The following is a 16,088-nucleotide window of genomic DNA, read 5'->3' as shown; positions in this document are numbered from 1 at the left end:
CTTTTCTTTGTAAGTGAAACAGTTAATGGTATGAGCTCTATCTAACTCGTCTCCCTTACCATGCTGTCAAGAGCGTCGGAACTCTGGCGAAGGGCCTGAGAACTGTCCCTGGAGCCCACCCTACAGCTGACTCCCCTGCAAGCCGCTCTCTCGGCCTTTCCCTAGGACACCTGCAGGAGCCAGGCAGCATGCAAAAGTGTCAGGAAGCGGAGCCACGAGCACTTCTGCTGAGCGGCACTGCCGTGCCCTCCACGCCCACGCCTCTAAAGCAAAGGCAGAAGCAGGAAGTCCAGAATGGCCTGTCGAAGCATCTGCCCGTTCCACTCTCACAGCACTGGACGCGAGGCGGGAGGGTCCTGGGGCCCCGAGCCGCGCTCCTTGCTGTGGACAGTTACCTGATGCTGTGGTGTCAGAGAGGGTTCCTGCGTCCAGAGAGGAAGAGCTGGGTGCCTGGCCGGACAGCCCTAGGCTCTGCAGGCCCAGGGCACTGCTGCTGCTGCCTGGGAAACAAGTGGAGAGTGAGCACAGCGTTCCTCCAGGCCCCGTCCACAGCGCTGCTTTGGCTGCCTGCTGCCCTCGGGAGTCTGAACTCACCGGCGTGTGTCCCTCTCTGGCCTGGAGGAAGTATTTCTACAGCCAGTGCTGCCCACCCACCACGCTTGGTTACAGACAGGGTGGAAGGCTTCCTTCAGCTCAGGCAGGACACAGGCCGGAGGAATCTTGGCGGATTTGGGAAGAAATGCTCCAAAAGACCAAACTAATGGAAATGAGGAGACTGGCCCCCAGACTGCAAATCCCACCAGGACCCTGTCACTCTCCACCTGTGTCTCTGAACAGCTCTCACCCAGATCCACCTCTCCCCAAATCTGGGGACAAGCCAAGTCAGCCGGGTATCAGTAACTGCCAGACCCTCTCTATGGCTCGAGGCCGCCGGGCGGCTCTGCCCACGGCACGGCCTTCTACCTTGTTGGTCCTGCTGCAGGCTCAGGGCAATGGCCAGTTCAACCATGGTCTCGTCGTCCGCATCAGGCGGGATGTCCAGCATAGGGGGGAAGCCCTCTGCGCCTGCCAGCAGGGCCTCCAGGGGAGAGGGGTTGCCATTGTTGACGTTTTCAGCCGTCTCCAGGACCATCGACTCGGACTGCAGGGAGAAAGCTCCATCAGTGTCCCGTAGGAAACGGCAGCCTTTGCCAGTCCACAGAGCGAAAGCTAGAGGAGAGCTACAAGACTTCCTCCCCTCTCCTGCTGCCAGAGACTCACCACCATCTCAAAATCTCCATGGTCCACCTCACTCTGTTCCTGGCTCTCCTGACGAATGTGACCCGCATTCGGAATCCCTGATGACTGCATTTTCTCATCTGCGTCATCGTCATCATCGTCATCTTTGTCTCCTGAGCCAAAGAAACCCCAGTCACCCAACGATACCAGCCCACTCCTCCCACAGCGTGTGGTGTGCAGAACCACACGGCAGTATAAACCCAGGACGGGCCACCAGCCAGAGCCCTACGCTTTAGAGGTAAGCCACAAGGACACCCCCGCCTGGTCTCCCACTCCCTGGGCCCAGCAGGATCTGGGGACATGGGGACGGCAGTGACAGCTTGCCCCCTTAGGAGAAGACTTTCCCAGCTGAAGAAGCAACAAGACAAAAAAAACAAAAATGAAAACAAAACGAAACAAAACAACAACAACTCGGGATTCCAGTAGGCCACAAGAGCTCCCGCCACGAGACCTTGGACAAGACCGGGAAAACAGTACAGGTGAGATGTGTGTGACATCAAGACAGCCCGGAGCCTCATTCCACACTCCCATCCAAAACAGCCGTGTCGTGCGATTTTCGTTCTACAGAACCGTTACGAGAAGAACCAGAACTGATATGTGCAACCATCGAATAGAAACGGAGGCCACCACTACAGGTCCTGCCCAGGCTGGCCTCTGCGTGGAGCAGGGAGCCATTCTGATAAGGGAGAAGTCCGGCTGAAACCCCTAACTGTCAAAAGAGGGTGGAGCCCTTGCCTTTCCACCCACTGGGTTGTGAAAGCACGTGACAATGGCCTGCACTGGAAACATCTACTCCCTGCACGGTAGCTTCTCACCCAAGAAAAGAGGCACAAACTGTCACCTACTTCAAGCTTACGCTAGTAAATGTCCAGGGAGGATTATCTGAAAGTGACCAAGTTGCACACAACCCAACAGACCTGCAACTGCACCACAAGGAAAGCCACCAGCCACGTGGGGCTGCTGAACAGTGAAAATGCAGCCAGTCCAAAGAGAGATGTGGTATTAGTGTCAACTATACGCTACGTTCTGAGAACAGTATGAAAATTTTAAAGGGGAACTATTTCATGAGTAAATTTTTATACTGAGTTGAAACGGTATTCTTTACATGTCGGACTTGTTTCTATGGAAAATTTAAAATTACATACATGACTTTCACTGGAAATCTACATGTGAGCCAAAAGAAGTGGCCAGAGTTACATAATAATGCTACTATTTAGACATTTTGTAGAATTGCTTTTACTAAAATGTTAAGTGTTGACTTGTGCCCTTGACTTGTGTCCAAGCATATCAGGAAGGAGACCTCTTGGCGTATTTGCTGTCAAACGTACAGAAGGTTAAATCTACTGGGGATGCTACCCCTTAGGCAACAGGATGGGCCCTTAATAAAGAGCTCTTATGCTAAAAAATACAGTTTTCCTTTAAAAAAAGTTGATTTTTTTTTTGTCTTTAGTCATTGTGACTTTGGTTAAGTGTTCTTATTTTTGCTATTGCTCTTGGGAAGCTTTCAGTCGAATATAAGATCTTCACTCAGCAATGATGCAAGGCACATAACAATCTTCGCGATAGAAAATTTTTGTATCCTTGGCTCACTTTTACCATTAACGTTTCTTTGTTTCCTACGGCCTCGATTTTATTTTTATTCTACTTACTATATGCATTTTTATGTGCCACCTTGAATTCTTTACGGAACAAAGCAGGTAAGACAAAGGATATACAAACAAAAGTTTCCAGGACCTTGGTCAACATGAGCAACACGTCCTAAGGCTACACGTCCCTCCTCCTGGCCCCACCACATGCACACACAAAAGCCTAAACTCCATTACCCATTGGAGTGTTGCTTCGAGGGGAGGATGGCAGTGTCACATGTCTCCGCTTGTTCCTGGGCCTTAGGACTCGAATCAGAGCTTGTTTACAAGAGAAGCTCACGGCAGGATCCTGAGGTTGAAGAGGAAAAAAAAAAAAACAAAACTAGCATACTTACATTTTATATTATTCACAAAACCATCTATAAAGAAACTTTCCTTATCACTCATACACACGTGAAAGACCTATCTGTCTATTCTCACCTGCAACCAACCCTGCTGATCAAATGCAGTAGTTTTAGCCCCAGCTCCAGACCTGCTATGCATCAGACGCACTTCCCACCTTCCTGCCGCCCCGGGCCTGGTGACGGAGCGGCATGTCACAGCGGCTCTTTACAAATGGATCTGGCTTTTCCTCAGGTCGCAGAGGCTCCTCCCAGTTCTGTGCCAAAACCAGTCCCTCTAACGCTGAGCTTCTCTGACACTGGAACTAGATCTTGATGTTCATCCACACACACGTTTAACTGACACGAACTCAAAACTAACTACGTAGCAACCACCGCTATATTCCCTGGAGACTCAGGGAACAAGAAAAACAAGACCCTTCTCCGTTTCAAACCTTTCTCTTGCGTGAAATGAGTGAGCTCATAAAGCTTTCACTGACGTTCAAAACTTTTACTTCCTGTTACCTTCAAGTCTACTGTATTTCTTAACAAACTCAGGAAGAAAAAAATTAATCCCAGACTCTCCCAGGCCAGCGCCAGCCGCGTGGGGCTGGGGGTACGTACGGGACACAGCAGCATCTGCATGTAGACCTTGGACGCCGTGTGAATGCAGTCCAGCTCACACGTGCAGTAGCCGTGGATAATGTCCACCAGGGCATTGACGGTAGCTTCGATGTGAGTCAGGCCTACAGAGGAGGAAAGGACAGCAGAAAAACGTCTAGCTACCTGAGAATCTAAAACAAAAGGACAAAGTCTTAACCCCACATGAAGGTCAAGCCAACAAAAACCGGCAAGTTCCGCACTCAGCAGAACAAACAAAACACATATACGAAAGGCTATCAATATTATTTGTGACTGGTTTTATTAGTTTCCTAATCTCTCAGACTGTTCTCGAAAGCCTCTCCAGATAGCCTACAACACAGGAGGAAGGAGGCGTCTACTCTTAGAAACCAAAAGAGAGGGTAAAAAAGTAGGACACCATGAGCAGGCTCTCCTTGTCCCCCACGATCCTCAGACCTCAGGGGATGGTCAGCTCCACCCTGACCCGCCTATAGGCTTACTGCCCGTGCAACCTGCAAACACACAGGAGCGCCGGGGCTCACTCTACTTTCCCAGATGGCTGTTCGGATCCTTACTTTTCCCTTCAGAAAGTGAGGGAAGTAAGACATTCTCAAGCTGATGTCTCACTTCTCCCTTCTGAAGTGGCTTCGATCAAGGTTTCAACAAAATTTTTAAAGCAACTATAACGGCCACTAAGGACACACAGACACAGAAAAGTGCCTCTTTACAAGAAATATGCAACCCCAGGGGAGGAGGTATGGCACAAGAAAATCCCCTTCCTCTGCCCCACTGCTGAATTCCTGTATCAGAAAGAACACACTGATCTCAAAGACTTCTATTTCCTGACCGTTAATTCTGGAAGAAATGGATGGTGAAGGCTAAAGACCGAGGGCTCGATCGGTTCACAGGCAGAACTTTGATCGGGCTTCAAGTATCCCTTTTAACATGGTACCTGGCAGGCAGGCAGGCGCCAGGAAGGCATTCCTGGGTTTGGACGCATGGAGTCTCCAGAAGTGGCTCAGCAGCTGGGTGAGGAAGCCACAGCCTCCTTCCAGCTGCTTCTGAGGCTCTCTCCCGTCTTCTGCACCTTCTACGCAGGAGACACAAAATGATTAATGACGGTGAACCTGACATGGAAGTTAATTTGTTTTAAGGTTAACTCAGGTCAAGGAAGCTTGCCTGGGGAGGGAGTTTCAAGTGGGGCCCCAATCAATATGCCAACTATCCCTAGATTCCAGCAGGCACATCTAGGAAAAAAACAGTCTGGGAAAGGAATATCACAGAAAACATTGTATGTTAGAATTAAGTAGGAAAGGGAGCATTCAGGATCTTTACAGCCGACTCCGAGATCTCGGGTCCAACTGCTCAACTTCTAAAAACTAGAGGAACATCTGAGATGTTCTGGAATAATTCCTGGATGAGACTATGAGGAAGAGGAACCAGATGAAGATGGCAGATGGAAACACATAAATAACAGATTTATAAAAGCATCAATAAACTCTATTTGACAAAGCAAAACAAGTTAGGTACTCAACCAATGTGAGGAGAGAGGAGGAAAACACAAGCACGGAGAAGGGCCACTGCACATGTTGTTGGTAAAACACTGACAAAAGGAAAGCAGGAGAGCAAGAGTGATCCTATTACTTTAAAGCAACCAGGGCCCAAGCTTAGCTCTGCCCCCAAAGACCCTAAAAGGTAGTTACTTCAGACACAGGTCAGACCTGACATCCAGAGCGCCAGATAAACTCAAGGATGATCGAAGGGGTAAGCAATGCAAAGAGTGTCTACTTAAATGGTGTAATCTGAACGAAGGTCAAAGCCCTACAAGATACAAAGACAAGGATAAAATCCAAGTCTCCAAGCATTCGGTCAGGCAGGGGCCAGAGAGAAGACGACGAGAGTCAAAGGCTATAGAAGGTGTTATGAAGCAGATTTCAGGACCACGACCGGGTAGGGCCAAGTTCACCTGTTTCCATCGGGGGCAGCTTTGACTCCGTAAAGTGGACTAGGTTGTTAGGGCGCATGATGGCAATGGAGCGAGCTGTGATCACCAGCCTCTGGAAGACCTCAGGATCCAAGTCCTTGCCTTCTTTGCTGGATGTGTTGAGACACTGCACAGCTTTGCTCAGCAAGGCCTGATCCTAGAACAGAGCATCACAGAAGATGAACCAAGACCAAGGTCCGAGCAAAGAGGACGGGACAGTTGGCAGGGCATCAGGATGGCTCCCTCGCCTCCAGAAAACAGGCTAATTACCGCCAACTACCTGGAACATGTTTTCAAAGGAGCCCAGTGCAGGTAAACTCCTTCACTCAGAAAGCACTGCAGGCACAAACCAGAAGTCATGAAGCAAGCATCAAAGTGTGCCAGGAAAATGTGGAACCGCCCGATTCTCCAGGCCGGCAACCCCCGCGACCACTTTGCTACAGTGGAAGAGCCGTTTCTCGGCGAGTTCCTTCCCCCCAAAGAGTCTGCTTCTAACGCTGCCTTTCCTCGGAAGGCTCAGCAGGCTCCGCCCGCGTCTCTCAGTGCTCTAGGCCAGAGGTGCAAACGCTAACCATGGCATCTGGGCTGCTGGCTTCTTCCTGCCTGATCTGTCACCTTTTCCATCTGTGGCAACTGGCCGGGCTTACTGTTTTCCACCGCCACTTACATTTACAGGTGAGAACCCCCCCTTCCACCTGCACTCCTACCCCCCCCCAGATGCCCCTCAGAGTCTCTCCAACAGCTGTTCGGTGCAAACCACGGCCCCATCCAATGGCTTAGCATCAGTTTTGAGGCGTATTCATTAATTTCCTGGGAGACACTTGAGATGGTGTGGTTCACACTCCCCTCACTTTCCATGGGAAAAACCAGCTCACTTGACTCCCCGTCAGCACCACAACTTCCACTTCTGCCCAAGGCTTCCTGGGAGGGATCGAGTACCTTGTGGCTGTGATAGGCCGAGCGGCTGGTGTGCAGGCTGGCCAGGAGGCTCTTGGACTGCTGCTGCACACTGGCGGGGGCCGGCAGGGACAGCAACAATGTGGCAAGCTCCTGGGCTGCGTTCTTGTTTCTCTCCTGGTGCAGAAGACAGCAGGGTTATCACCAACCCCACCAAGTCCACATGGAATGAACCGTCTATGCTCTGCCCCCTCACCTTCCTCTTTTCAAGGCCACCAGTGCGAGGTTATGCTGCACAGACTGCCAAGAGCGAGATGAAGACGTTCGGAAATGACTGTCCTCCCACAATGTGGGAGCAGGAATCGAGTCCAAGCCTACGACTCCTGGGACCGCGTTCTCCCTACGGATTCCCGCCCCCGCCGAAAGTAGGACAGGAGGCCTTAAGCCGAAGACTTCTCTGGAGCTTCTTTACAAATCAAGATTATGCTATAAATATTCTTTGGCTGCGAGGCCTTGGGCCTCTGACAACTCCACTAACTTCCTGCCTCTTCAGAAAGCTCCCCTACGCTTTGAAAAAGTCACTTGCCTTCTCGATGATTGGGCCAACAGCAAAGCAGCTTTCCAGGGCTTCTAAAGAACTCACAACCAGCCTAGGGAGACAGAAAAGCTGGCTTGAGTACAAAACGGCCCTTCTCTCCGGCTGCGCTTCAGCCTGTGCAAACTATGGGGGGAGGGGGGGACTTGGGGACAGCGAGCGAATGCCAAATACAAAATCAAAGCACAATAAGGGCCTGCCACGGGCACCATGCATATCGCTTCCTTGTGTGACAGGCCAGGAGAGACCTGGCTCCTGCTTGGAGATCAACCTGAGGCCATGTTCATAACCCTGAACTGAAAGACAGGGCTTTTCTTCCTCAAAGCGGATAAGTGTGCCTCCTTCTGCCGCCTGTGGCAGGGATCACTGAGAGTTAGGGCTTAACAGTCTTGATGCAAGGGGACCCGAAGCTCGGGTGCCCGTATGTCGGGAGGCAAAGGGACACACAAAGGGAAAGGTTAAAGCCATCTGCTTATACTGAGAAGGTAAAGATTTGTTATTTTATTTACACCTCCACGAAAATGCACAAAGGCGCTCCCCAGGGGTCCCTAAGTTGGGGGAGAAAACGAACAGCGTTTTCAGGAGCATGCCGAGTGCCAACATTCAAAGGGTACAACAAAGCACCTTAAGAAAACGGAGCCATGTTCTCCTGGGAAAAAGGAAACCCAACCACGGAAGGGCACCCAGCAACATGCTCTCCAGGCCTTATTCCTGTGAGTTGGGGGCGGGGAGGGGAGGAGGCGCATGGTAAAAAGACCAACATCCTGATGCTGAGGCTCCAGGCAGAGAGGGAAAGGTACAGAGAAGGTAGCTGGAGAGAAAAAAGGTCAAGGGGTAGAGGAAGGCAACAGAGAGCCAGGAAAGAGGGACCTGAGGCGTAAGATGCGGTTGGACAGAACAAGTTCCGGCTTTTCAGACACTAGGACTTCCCTGCGGCCCGCCCCCGCCCCACGCGCCCACTGTGGAGAGGGAGCAGGGAGGAGCGGGGTGCAGAAGCGGACGCTCAGAGGTCCCGGAGCAGCCCACACCAGGTGTGCACGCACAGACCTTTGCAGACTCCACTCTCATACGGGCTAGCTCGGCAGCCATGCAGGGACCAGAACAGAAAGAAGCAGGACTCGTCCACAGAAGCAGGACCAACGCAAAGCCACACCACGGGTTACACTGCTCTCCGACACACACTCACCCGTGCAGAGAAAAGAAAGAGGGCATACTAACCGGTCCAGCTTGGTTAGGGACTCAGTTTCAGAACTTGGGGAAGAAGCAAAGGGAAAAAAAAAGGAAAAAATGTGAAGCTCAGAGAAACCTGGAAACACATCCTTAGCAAACAATATAGGAAGAGGGGAGGGAAGAAAAAAAACAGAGAGAGAGAAAGAGAGAGAGAGAAGGGAGGGGGGAGGCTGCTGGTGGGAGGCAGTGATTCCAAGCCAGGCTATTCTTTCTGACTTACGATGTAAGAAACTCAGTGTCTTACATCATGAGTCACTCCATCTACCGCGGCAAACCAGCGGCACCTAGCACAAAGAAGCCAAGCGCAGTGCTTAAGAAGGCCACTGAGGGGCACGCCAGGAGGCTCTGAACCCCGCCGCAGGTGCAGCAGACCGGCCCCCGCCAGCAGCGCTGTTACCACAGAAGTAGCTGCTGCAGAGAAAGAGAAGACGATGAACTCCAAATGCACAGGAAGATTTTCCCCTATAATCTCAGCAAGACTGGACCCAAATCTCTAACTCTGGCTTACGCATCTTCTACTCGGCAGCCTCTGGCTACCCACAGGGCACCTGAGCGTTAAGAGGAAGCACAGAAGCCCCCCAGGCAGACCAGAGTTGGATGGCCCTGAGCAGGCTTCTGGGCTCCATCCGCACACGAAGGGGGCACGGAGTGTCATGAGGCTGTGTGACAGCCTGAAACTCACAGGCTGGACCTGGGGCAGTTCTGAGAGGCTCTCTAGGGACAGGCCGTGCTGGGAGAGGGAAAAGCGGCGAGGGCCCGAGCCAAGCCCTGCTGGGGCCGGTACCTCTCCAGGACGGTCCCACTGGTGGCGGCAGGGGCCGCGGAGTCGCTGTCTCCAGTGCCATTTGTCTGGCTCAGGCTGGAGGGGCAGATGCTGCTGACAGAGGCAGAAGGGAACTCCTCCGGGGGCTCGTCAGGCCAGCCGAACTGCTCCTTTGTCTTGCCGTAAATTTTTACAGCATCGATCATGGTGACGCCTGCTGGATCCACCGAGGCCCCAACTGCAACAAGTGAGAGAGGCCTCTTGGAAGCACGTTCTCTAAAGGGCTAACGTGGCCCCACGACCAGACAAAGCAGCAAATCCCGGGGATTTCCGGCACGGAGGGACTCAGCCTCCTGAGGCTCGGACAGCACCTTAACCCTGAGGAGATGCGGACGATGCATGAGGCAGTCCCTCCCTGCAACTAAAGGCCTGGGAGGTCCACTTCTCAGAAGAGTCCCTGGGCAGCACCGCAGGAATCCTCTGGTGCTACAGGGGTTCCGGCACCAGCCACCCTGTACCCCGCAGGGAGCTCCAAGCGCTCCCTCTGTTCACAGCACAGACTGTCATCCTTCATACCAACAGCAACTATTCCCAGGAACAAGAGCGTCCCACGGGGCCAGTAAATGGCACAGAAAGATGCCGGACTTGTGAAAGGCTCGTGGATTTGTACTCTGAGAATTTCAAGTATTTGACAGCACAGCAGGGCCAGGCATCTGTACTGAGAGCCTGGTGAGGGGTGCCTGGCTGGCTCAGTGAGTAAAGCATGCAGCTCTTGATTTCAGAGCTGTGGGTTTGAGCCCCACGCTGGGTACAGAGATTGCTTAGTAAAATCTTTTTTTAAAAAAAAAGAGAAAAACCCAGTGATTACATGTTGATCTTGTGTCCTCTCTGCCCTCCTGGGGAGGCGGCAGTCCCAGCAAGGCTGAGCCAGCGCCAACAGAAGCTCCTCCCTCCCCTTGCGGCCTTCCCATCTCCAGGGAAGCTCAGGGTTTCAGGAAGGCAGACGCCACTGGGACACAGAGAGCAGAGGGTTCCCAGAACACCAGAGAGCCACGGAGAAGCGGCCCCCAGGGCGGCAGTCAGATGAGAAGGGTGGGCCGTGCCAGGGGCTGGCGACTCACTGAAGAGGCTCAGCTTCTTGTCGGCCTGCAGCGCTTCCTCCCTGGTGAAGGGGAAGTCAAACCAGCGCGAGCGACTCAGGTTGAGCTGCATGGTTCTGCCGAAAATCTCAATGTACGACGGGGCCCGCTCGACGGCCTGGGTCCCGATCTGGATCCGCATGCCTGTCATCACCATAGTGCTATTGTTGTTGCTGATCTCAATGGTAAAGCCACCGGGCTGGAGGGAGGAAAGGCGCACATCAGAAAATGAATACGCGTTCTCGGGGGCAAACGTGTAGCCCTCCATCTGCTGGTGCTGAAGCAGGAGACCCCAGGCGAGTCCTTCACCCTTCTAACGCCTCGGTGATGACCTGCTTACTTCCGAGGATAGGAAAATAGAGGCAGGCGGAGGACAGGCTCCAATTTCAGGCTACTTTCTCCCCGGCACTAACCACCTCCTGCTGCCCTTCGCACAGAGACCCCGTGGCTAACTTTGGGTCAGGAAGCCTTTTGCATGGGGGTGAAAACAGCCACTTCCTCCAGGGACCGGTTAACTGGAATCAAGGGTTGGTGACTGGATCTATTTTACACTTGTGTTCGAAGAGAGGACGCGCCTTGGAACCACACTGCTCAGGAGTCCTTCTACCCAGGCAGCGGCCCTGGCCCAGCGCCGCCCTCACCTTGGTGTTGGCCACATACATGCCGGTGGAATTCAGCCGGTGCTTGATCTGCTGTGCATTGTAGACCTGTAGGAGGTCATTACCACCAAACTCCACATCTGTCAGCTGCTGGTTGTGTTCAAAGAAGTCGATGGGGAAGGTCACCTGGCTGGACGTGCGGGCTGCTGTGGGGCGCAGTACCGGCATAGAAGCATCAGTGCACATCCCACCCCGGCACCCACTCCGCGAGAACAGCACCTCCCAGCTGAGCCCTCACTCCGACACTCTAGCTTCTCCAGGACAGCCGGGGCCACGTGCGCCACAGCACGCCGCCGCACGAGGCTGGCGCTCCACAAGTCAGCACCCCGAACCACAACACGACCACGGGACAAAGAACCTGGGTGTGGTACTGAGTACAGCCCATAACAACAGGCTCCCTGGGGGCTGCTTTATTTAAAGCAAACAATAGAAACTACTTCTTTACGAGAGGATGAGCTGCATCGCCATCTCAAACACAGACTCTAGAGATCAGTAACGAGATGTCCCCCGCAGTGGTCTCTGCTGAGCTCGAGTCACTCACTGAGTCTGAGCCTTCATACTCTCGAGAGTCCTCTATCAGTCAGGAGTGAGACTCCTGGCTCCGGGATCTAAGATGGAGTCTTCACCGCCTGGTAAGGCACTGACCATCGGAAGCGATCTCTCCTCCGTCAGTTCCTCCCTCCACCTCACCTCAGGCAGGCCAAGTTCCCAAACCCAGAGAAATATCCCTTCATCACGGTCCACGGGCTCAGTCATTACCGGGCACTAAAAACCATTGGCCCGGAGCGGAGAGCCAGTGAGTGCTTGCAGGTGCACGATGGGTCACTCAAAGCCACAAAGAACACTGGTGGCCCCGGGAAACTTGGCCTTGCCTTCGGGAAATCAGCTAGCTCCTATCTGTACCCTCACAGAACAGGCAGGCAGACAGTCCCCTTTCCCTCACAGGTACTTATCACGGTCCGTTCCGGGGCTCGCCCAGAACACCGCCATCCCGGGTCCCCCACCAGTCTTTTCAGGAGAGGCCTTACTGATGGTAGCCGTCTTGCGCTTTCGCACAGGCTTCATGATGCTGACGACGCTGCTGGGCTGCAGGGACGGCTGGAGCCAGTAGGAGGTGTTCTCCACGTTGGCCATGTAAATGCGCAGGCTGCCGTCCTCACACAGCAGGATCATCGTGGTCCGCTGCTGCTCGTTGCAGGCCGTGTGCCGAATGGCAACCATGTCCTGGATCTGGCAGAGGGGACAAAGGAGGGTGTGAGTTCCCCCAGCTATAGACCAGAACCTATGGAAAAGAGGCAGAGAAGCAGCTAGCTCCTCGGTCAGTTGGGGGTGCAGAAGAGTAACAGTTGGGGGTGCAGAAGAGTAACAAAGAAAAGGCACCTAGGAGACAATGGGTGAAAATTCTCTGCTGAGCCGCTTCTACTGCAAGAGTTGGAGAAGTGATGTGACATGCAAATACAGAAACAGAAAACGAGACCGGCTTCACAGCCAAGTGCTGGGAGAACCTGGCACTGACCTTTGCTTTAGCAGGAAGAGTCTTGATCTCTTGGATTAGGAACGTGTCTGGCTTCACCATAATCACCAGGGGCACACCGGTGGTTTGCTGGACACAACACACCAAGCCAGGGTGGTTCATCACCTCGGACCACTGGCAGAGGGCAGGGGACGTCTTACTGCCACCATTGGAACTGCAGACGACAAAACTGGTCACAGTTGGTTGCCAATCACCGTCCTTCTCTTGATTTATGACTAAACAGCAACGTGCTTGTCCATGGACTCAAAATTGCCCAGGAGTCTCAATTTTGGTCTGAGCCATGTTTACATCTCCCCCACTGTACCCCTAGCCGGAGTCCCGGGTTAGAAATCTCCCCTGCCAGGCTCCACTGCCTGAGGGAAGAGGTGGCCCCATGTCTCAAAGCTGTCGACTGCATAGGCCGTGGAGCTGCCTAAGGCATGACCCCTGGTCCTAGTAAGAATCTCCAAGCACATCAAGTTCTGTGTAAATAGCATCCATTTGACGTCATCTCCCAACGAGCTAAGGTTTCACAAAACAGAGGCCAGAGAAAGGGGGCCCACAGCACCTTTACGGCTCTTCAACGGCAGACAGGAAAGACAAAGCCGAAGCCTCTTCTCCCTGCTCTTTAACTAAACCGACACCCTACGCAAACCTGTATTACCGAACACCTCATGCAAGTCTCTGCCCCCGCCAACCCCGACCATGCCCCCGCTGCTGGCATCATGTTCTGTTTACTCATCAGCCTCCCCGGCAAGGAAACCGGAAGGCAATCTGGCAGCAGGGGGGTCCACAAACAACTGTTCCCTTTTCAAAACTCAGTCATCACACTGAAGTGTGACTTGCTGCCTTGCCCACAGCTTTTTCCTTCTGAGTGACAATGGTCCCCAAACTACTTCCCATGGCGTGGGGTCTGTGTGGCAGAGGACAAAGCATGCCGACAGCCACCCTGCCGACACCGGGTGCCTCGTGCTTATGAAAGGGAAAGGCCTGCGGGAGAGCAGTAAGTTTCACCAGACCCCTAGCCGGTGCCAGCACTGGGCCAGGGCAAGCTCCAGCCGAGCGCAGGCATCCTGGAAGCTGAACATGAAAGGCTCCTTCCCACCTTTTGATGTTGATGGAGAAGAGCTGCAACACCTCCAGAGTCGTCCTGCTGATGGTGGCTGCGAACGACTTGCCCTGACAGTAGCTGAAGAACAACATCTGGAGCACATGCGAGTAGTAGACGGACACACCGCCACCTGCCACCTGGCTGTTGCTGTCCTGCAGGGCAAAGAGACACAGCGCCTGCATTAACCTCTCGCGGTGCCTTAGGGACCAGCATCCAGTTCTGCCCATTATTGGTTTTAAATCATGACCACGGGTTCTCATAATCTGAGTCTCTTGGGTACATCTCAAAAATACCACAAGAGTCAAGGAACTTCACATTCAATCAGTTTGGTCCTAAAGGACAAGCTTCCCCTATTAGGAAAAAAGAGGCAGGAGAGAAAGGGACCACGGAGGAGCCGCTAGGCTAACTCGATCTGGAAGATAGAGCAACATCTAGCCCGAACCTTCAGGTCCTCGTGGTTGATTTCCAGCACATTGGTGACGTAGAAAGGTCCCTGCTGGGCACTACTGGCCTCTTCCATGAGCTGGGTATAGATGTAACCAGCTGAAGACATTATAACAATGATGTTCTTCCCCTCTTCATTGAAGAGGAAGGTAACATCTCTTATCTTGGAGCTCGGCAGGAGAAAGTAGAAGGTGGGGCTCAAGGCATCAACAGACAGGTCATAAATCTGCAGGACAGAAGGAAGGAAGATCAAATAAGGGAGGTCTGTTTCAGTCCACCCCCAAATTATCCTGGAGAATCCAAAGACCTGCCATTGGCACGTCACGAGCATTCATTCTCCATTCCACAAGCCTATAAGTGTCGGGCTCGGAGCAGACAAGGATGAGCATCTTTATTCTCCCTCGGGGAATGACCAGAAGAAAGACACACATCTACAAATTCTGTGACAAGTACAATAATCACCATGCACTTGGTACAACAGGAGTAGAATCAGAATCGACATCAGACAGCCTACAGATGGAAAGCTCTAGCTCAGCACCACAACAAAAGGCAACACAATGTTAGGGTCGCTTATCTTTAATTTCTGGGAGAAGCCAGCACATAATGGAGATCAGACATTCTGGATTTAGAAACCAAACCATTCTGGGGCCACATCATCAACGAGCCGTAACTACACCTTGACAAAGTCCGCAGTGACGATCGCCAACTCGGTCTGTGATCCAGGTAACCACACAGCCTTAATGATGAAGTTGCCAGTTGCCAACTGGGGATGTAGCACCAAGTGATCCGAAACAGAGCCTGAGCTACTGAACGTCAGCACGTGGCAGTCCTGGAGCGGGATTAGGGAACAGACGGATTAAAAGACGGTGGGAAGGAGGCTAACTCATTTCAAATCTCTCAAGTCTTCCCTAACATTCCCTGCCTTCAGGTAGCATTCACACTGTCCAGTAACATATTCAGGTTTCAAAAGACACAAAACTCATTTCCAATACAAGAAAGATCTGGAAGAAATTCAGAGAAAGGTTTCTTTTACATTCTAAAGGCTTTTAAGTTTTAACCTTTTCTTTTAAGGGCTCTCCTGCACAAAATAGGGGAGTTCTTTTTACAGTTTTATTTACTTTGTGAACAAGCGTGCACGCAGGAGGGCCAGAGAGAGGGGGAGAGAGAATCCCAAATAGGCCCTGCACCATCAGCACAGAGCCCAGCGTGGGGCTCAATCCCACGAACTCTGAGATCATGACCTGAGCCGAGACCAATAGCTTAACGCTCAACCGACCGAGCCACCCGGGTACCCTTGAGCTTTAATCTTGACAGTGAGTACGAGACAGTGGTCCTGAGAGCAGGGGAGAGAAGAGGAGTAGGATCCGAAGCGCGAGGTGATCGAACCTGGCCCTGACCCTTACCTTGAGCCCACAAACGGCAAGGTAGTCCTCCTTGCAGGGATTGCCCGTGAGGCTCAGCACAGTAAAGGGGACGGGGGCAGAAGCCAGGCGGGTCAGAGTCAACTTCCTTTTGCTGGAATCTGCTTGCTTCAGGAGTGCAGAGAGCTGCAGAACAGTGATCTGCAAGGGGAAACCGCCCATTTATTCTTATCCCTGTCCTCTTAAAGGACACAGAGCCCAATAAAGGCTCCTCCAATGGGGTCCGGGGCCGCAGCTCAGTCTCCCAGGAGACTCCTACTCCAGCAGCAGCTTCGCTTTTCCCTGGCTGAGAAGTGGGATGCCCCTCCTTTCCTCCGTCCAGTGACGACAGAAGAGACGAGCAACGGAACCACCTCCTCTTCGTAGCTTCAGCTCATGAAAATAACCACTTCCTGCGTGCTAGCATCCTTTCTAGGTTTCTAAACAAGTTTTGGAGGTTTTGGTTTTTTTTAAGTGTTTTAGAGGGA

General features: G+C 52.6%; 1 protein-coding gene across 6 annotated transcripts in view; it reads right to left on the bottom strand.

Moving 5' to 3' along the window:
- Positions 1 to 16,088, bottom strand: part of UBR4 (ubiquitin protein ligase E3 component n-recognin 4) — a 124,175-nt gene that overhangs the window by 59,073 nt on the left and 49,014 nt on the right. For 3 of the 6 annotated variants that reach the window (XM_029949740.1, XM_029949743.1, XM_029949741.1), the window contains exons 41-59: positions 15,604 to 15,762; positions 14,877 to 15,029; positions 14,199 to 14,426; positions 13,751 to 13,908; positions 12,649 to 12,820; positions 12,161 to 12,362; positions 11,115 to 11,278; positions 10,456 to 10,672; positions 9,356 to 9,572; positions 8,560 to 8,592; positions 7,333 to 7,396; positions 6,789 to 6,923; positions 5,832 to 6,006; positions 4,818 to 4,955; positions 3,869 to 3,990; positions 3,102 to 3,213; positions 1,261 to 1,391; positions 964 to 1,141; positions 396 to 500 (exon numbers count right to left, since the gene is read on the bottom strand). In XM_029949740.1, coding sequence (XP_029805600.1) covers positions 396 to 500; positions 964 to 1,141; positions 1,261 to 1,391; positions 3,102 to 3,213; positions 3,869 to 3,990; positions 4,818 to 4,955; positions 5,832 to 6,006; positions 6,789 to 6,923; positions 7,333 to 7,396; positions 8,560 to 8,592; positions 9,356 to 9,572; positions 10,456 to 10,672; positions 11,115 to 11,278; positions 12,161 to 12,362; positions 12,649 to 12,820; positions 13,751 to 13,908; positions 14,199 to 14,426; positions 14,877 to 15,029; positions 15,604 to 15,762 — 2,863 coding nt within the window. The remainder of the gene's footprint in view (positions 1 to 395; positions 501 to 963; positions 1,142 to 1,260; positions 1,392 to 3,101; positions 3,214 to 3,868; positions 3,991 to 4,817; positions 4,956 to 5,831; positions 6,007 to 6,788; positions 6,924 to 7,332; positions 7,397 to 8,559; positions 8,593 to 9,355; positions 9,573 to 10,455; positions 10,673 to 11,114; positions 11,279 to 12,160; positions 12,363 to 12,648; positions 12,821 to 13,750; positions 13,909 to 14,198; positions 14,427 to 14,876; positions 15,030 to 15,603; positions 15,763 to 16,088) is intronic. The other 3 variants (XM_029949742.1, XM_029949744.1, XM_029949745.1) reach the window with 2 other exon arrangements.

Source organism: Suricata suricatta, chromosome 8 (genome assembly GCF_006229205.1).
Source record: "Suricata suricatta isolate VVHF042 chromosome 8, meerkat_22Aug2017_6uvM2_HiC, whole genome shotgun sequence".
Classification (NCBI taxonomy): domain Eukaryota; kingdom Metazoa; phylum Chordata; class Mammalia; order Carnivora; family Herpestidae; genus Suricata; species Suricata suricatta.
The sequence above is the reverse complement of the archived record's forward strand: the minus strand, read 5'-3'. Positions and strand labels throughout refer to the sequence as shown.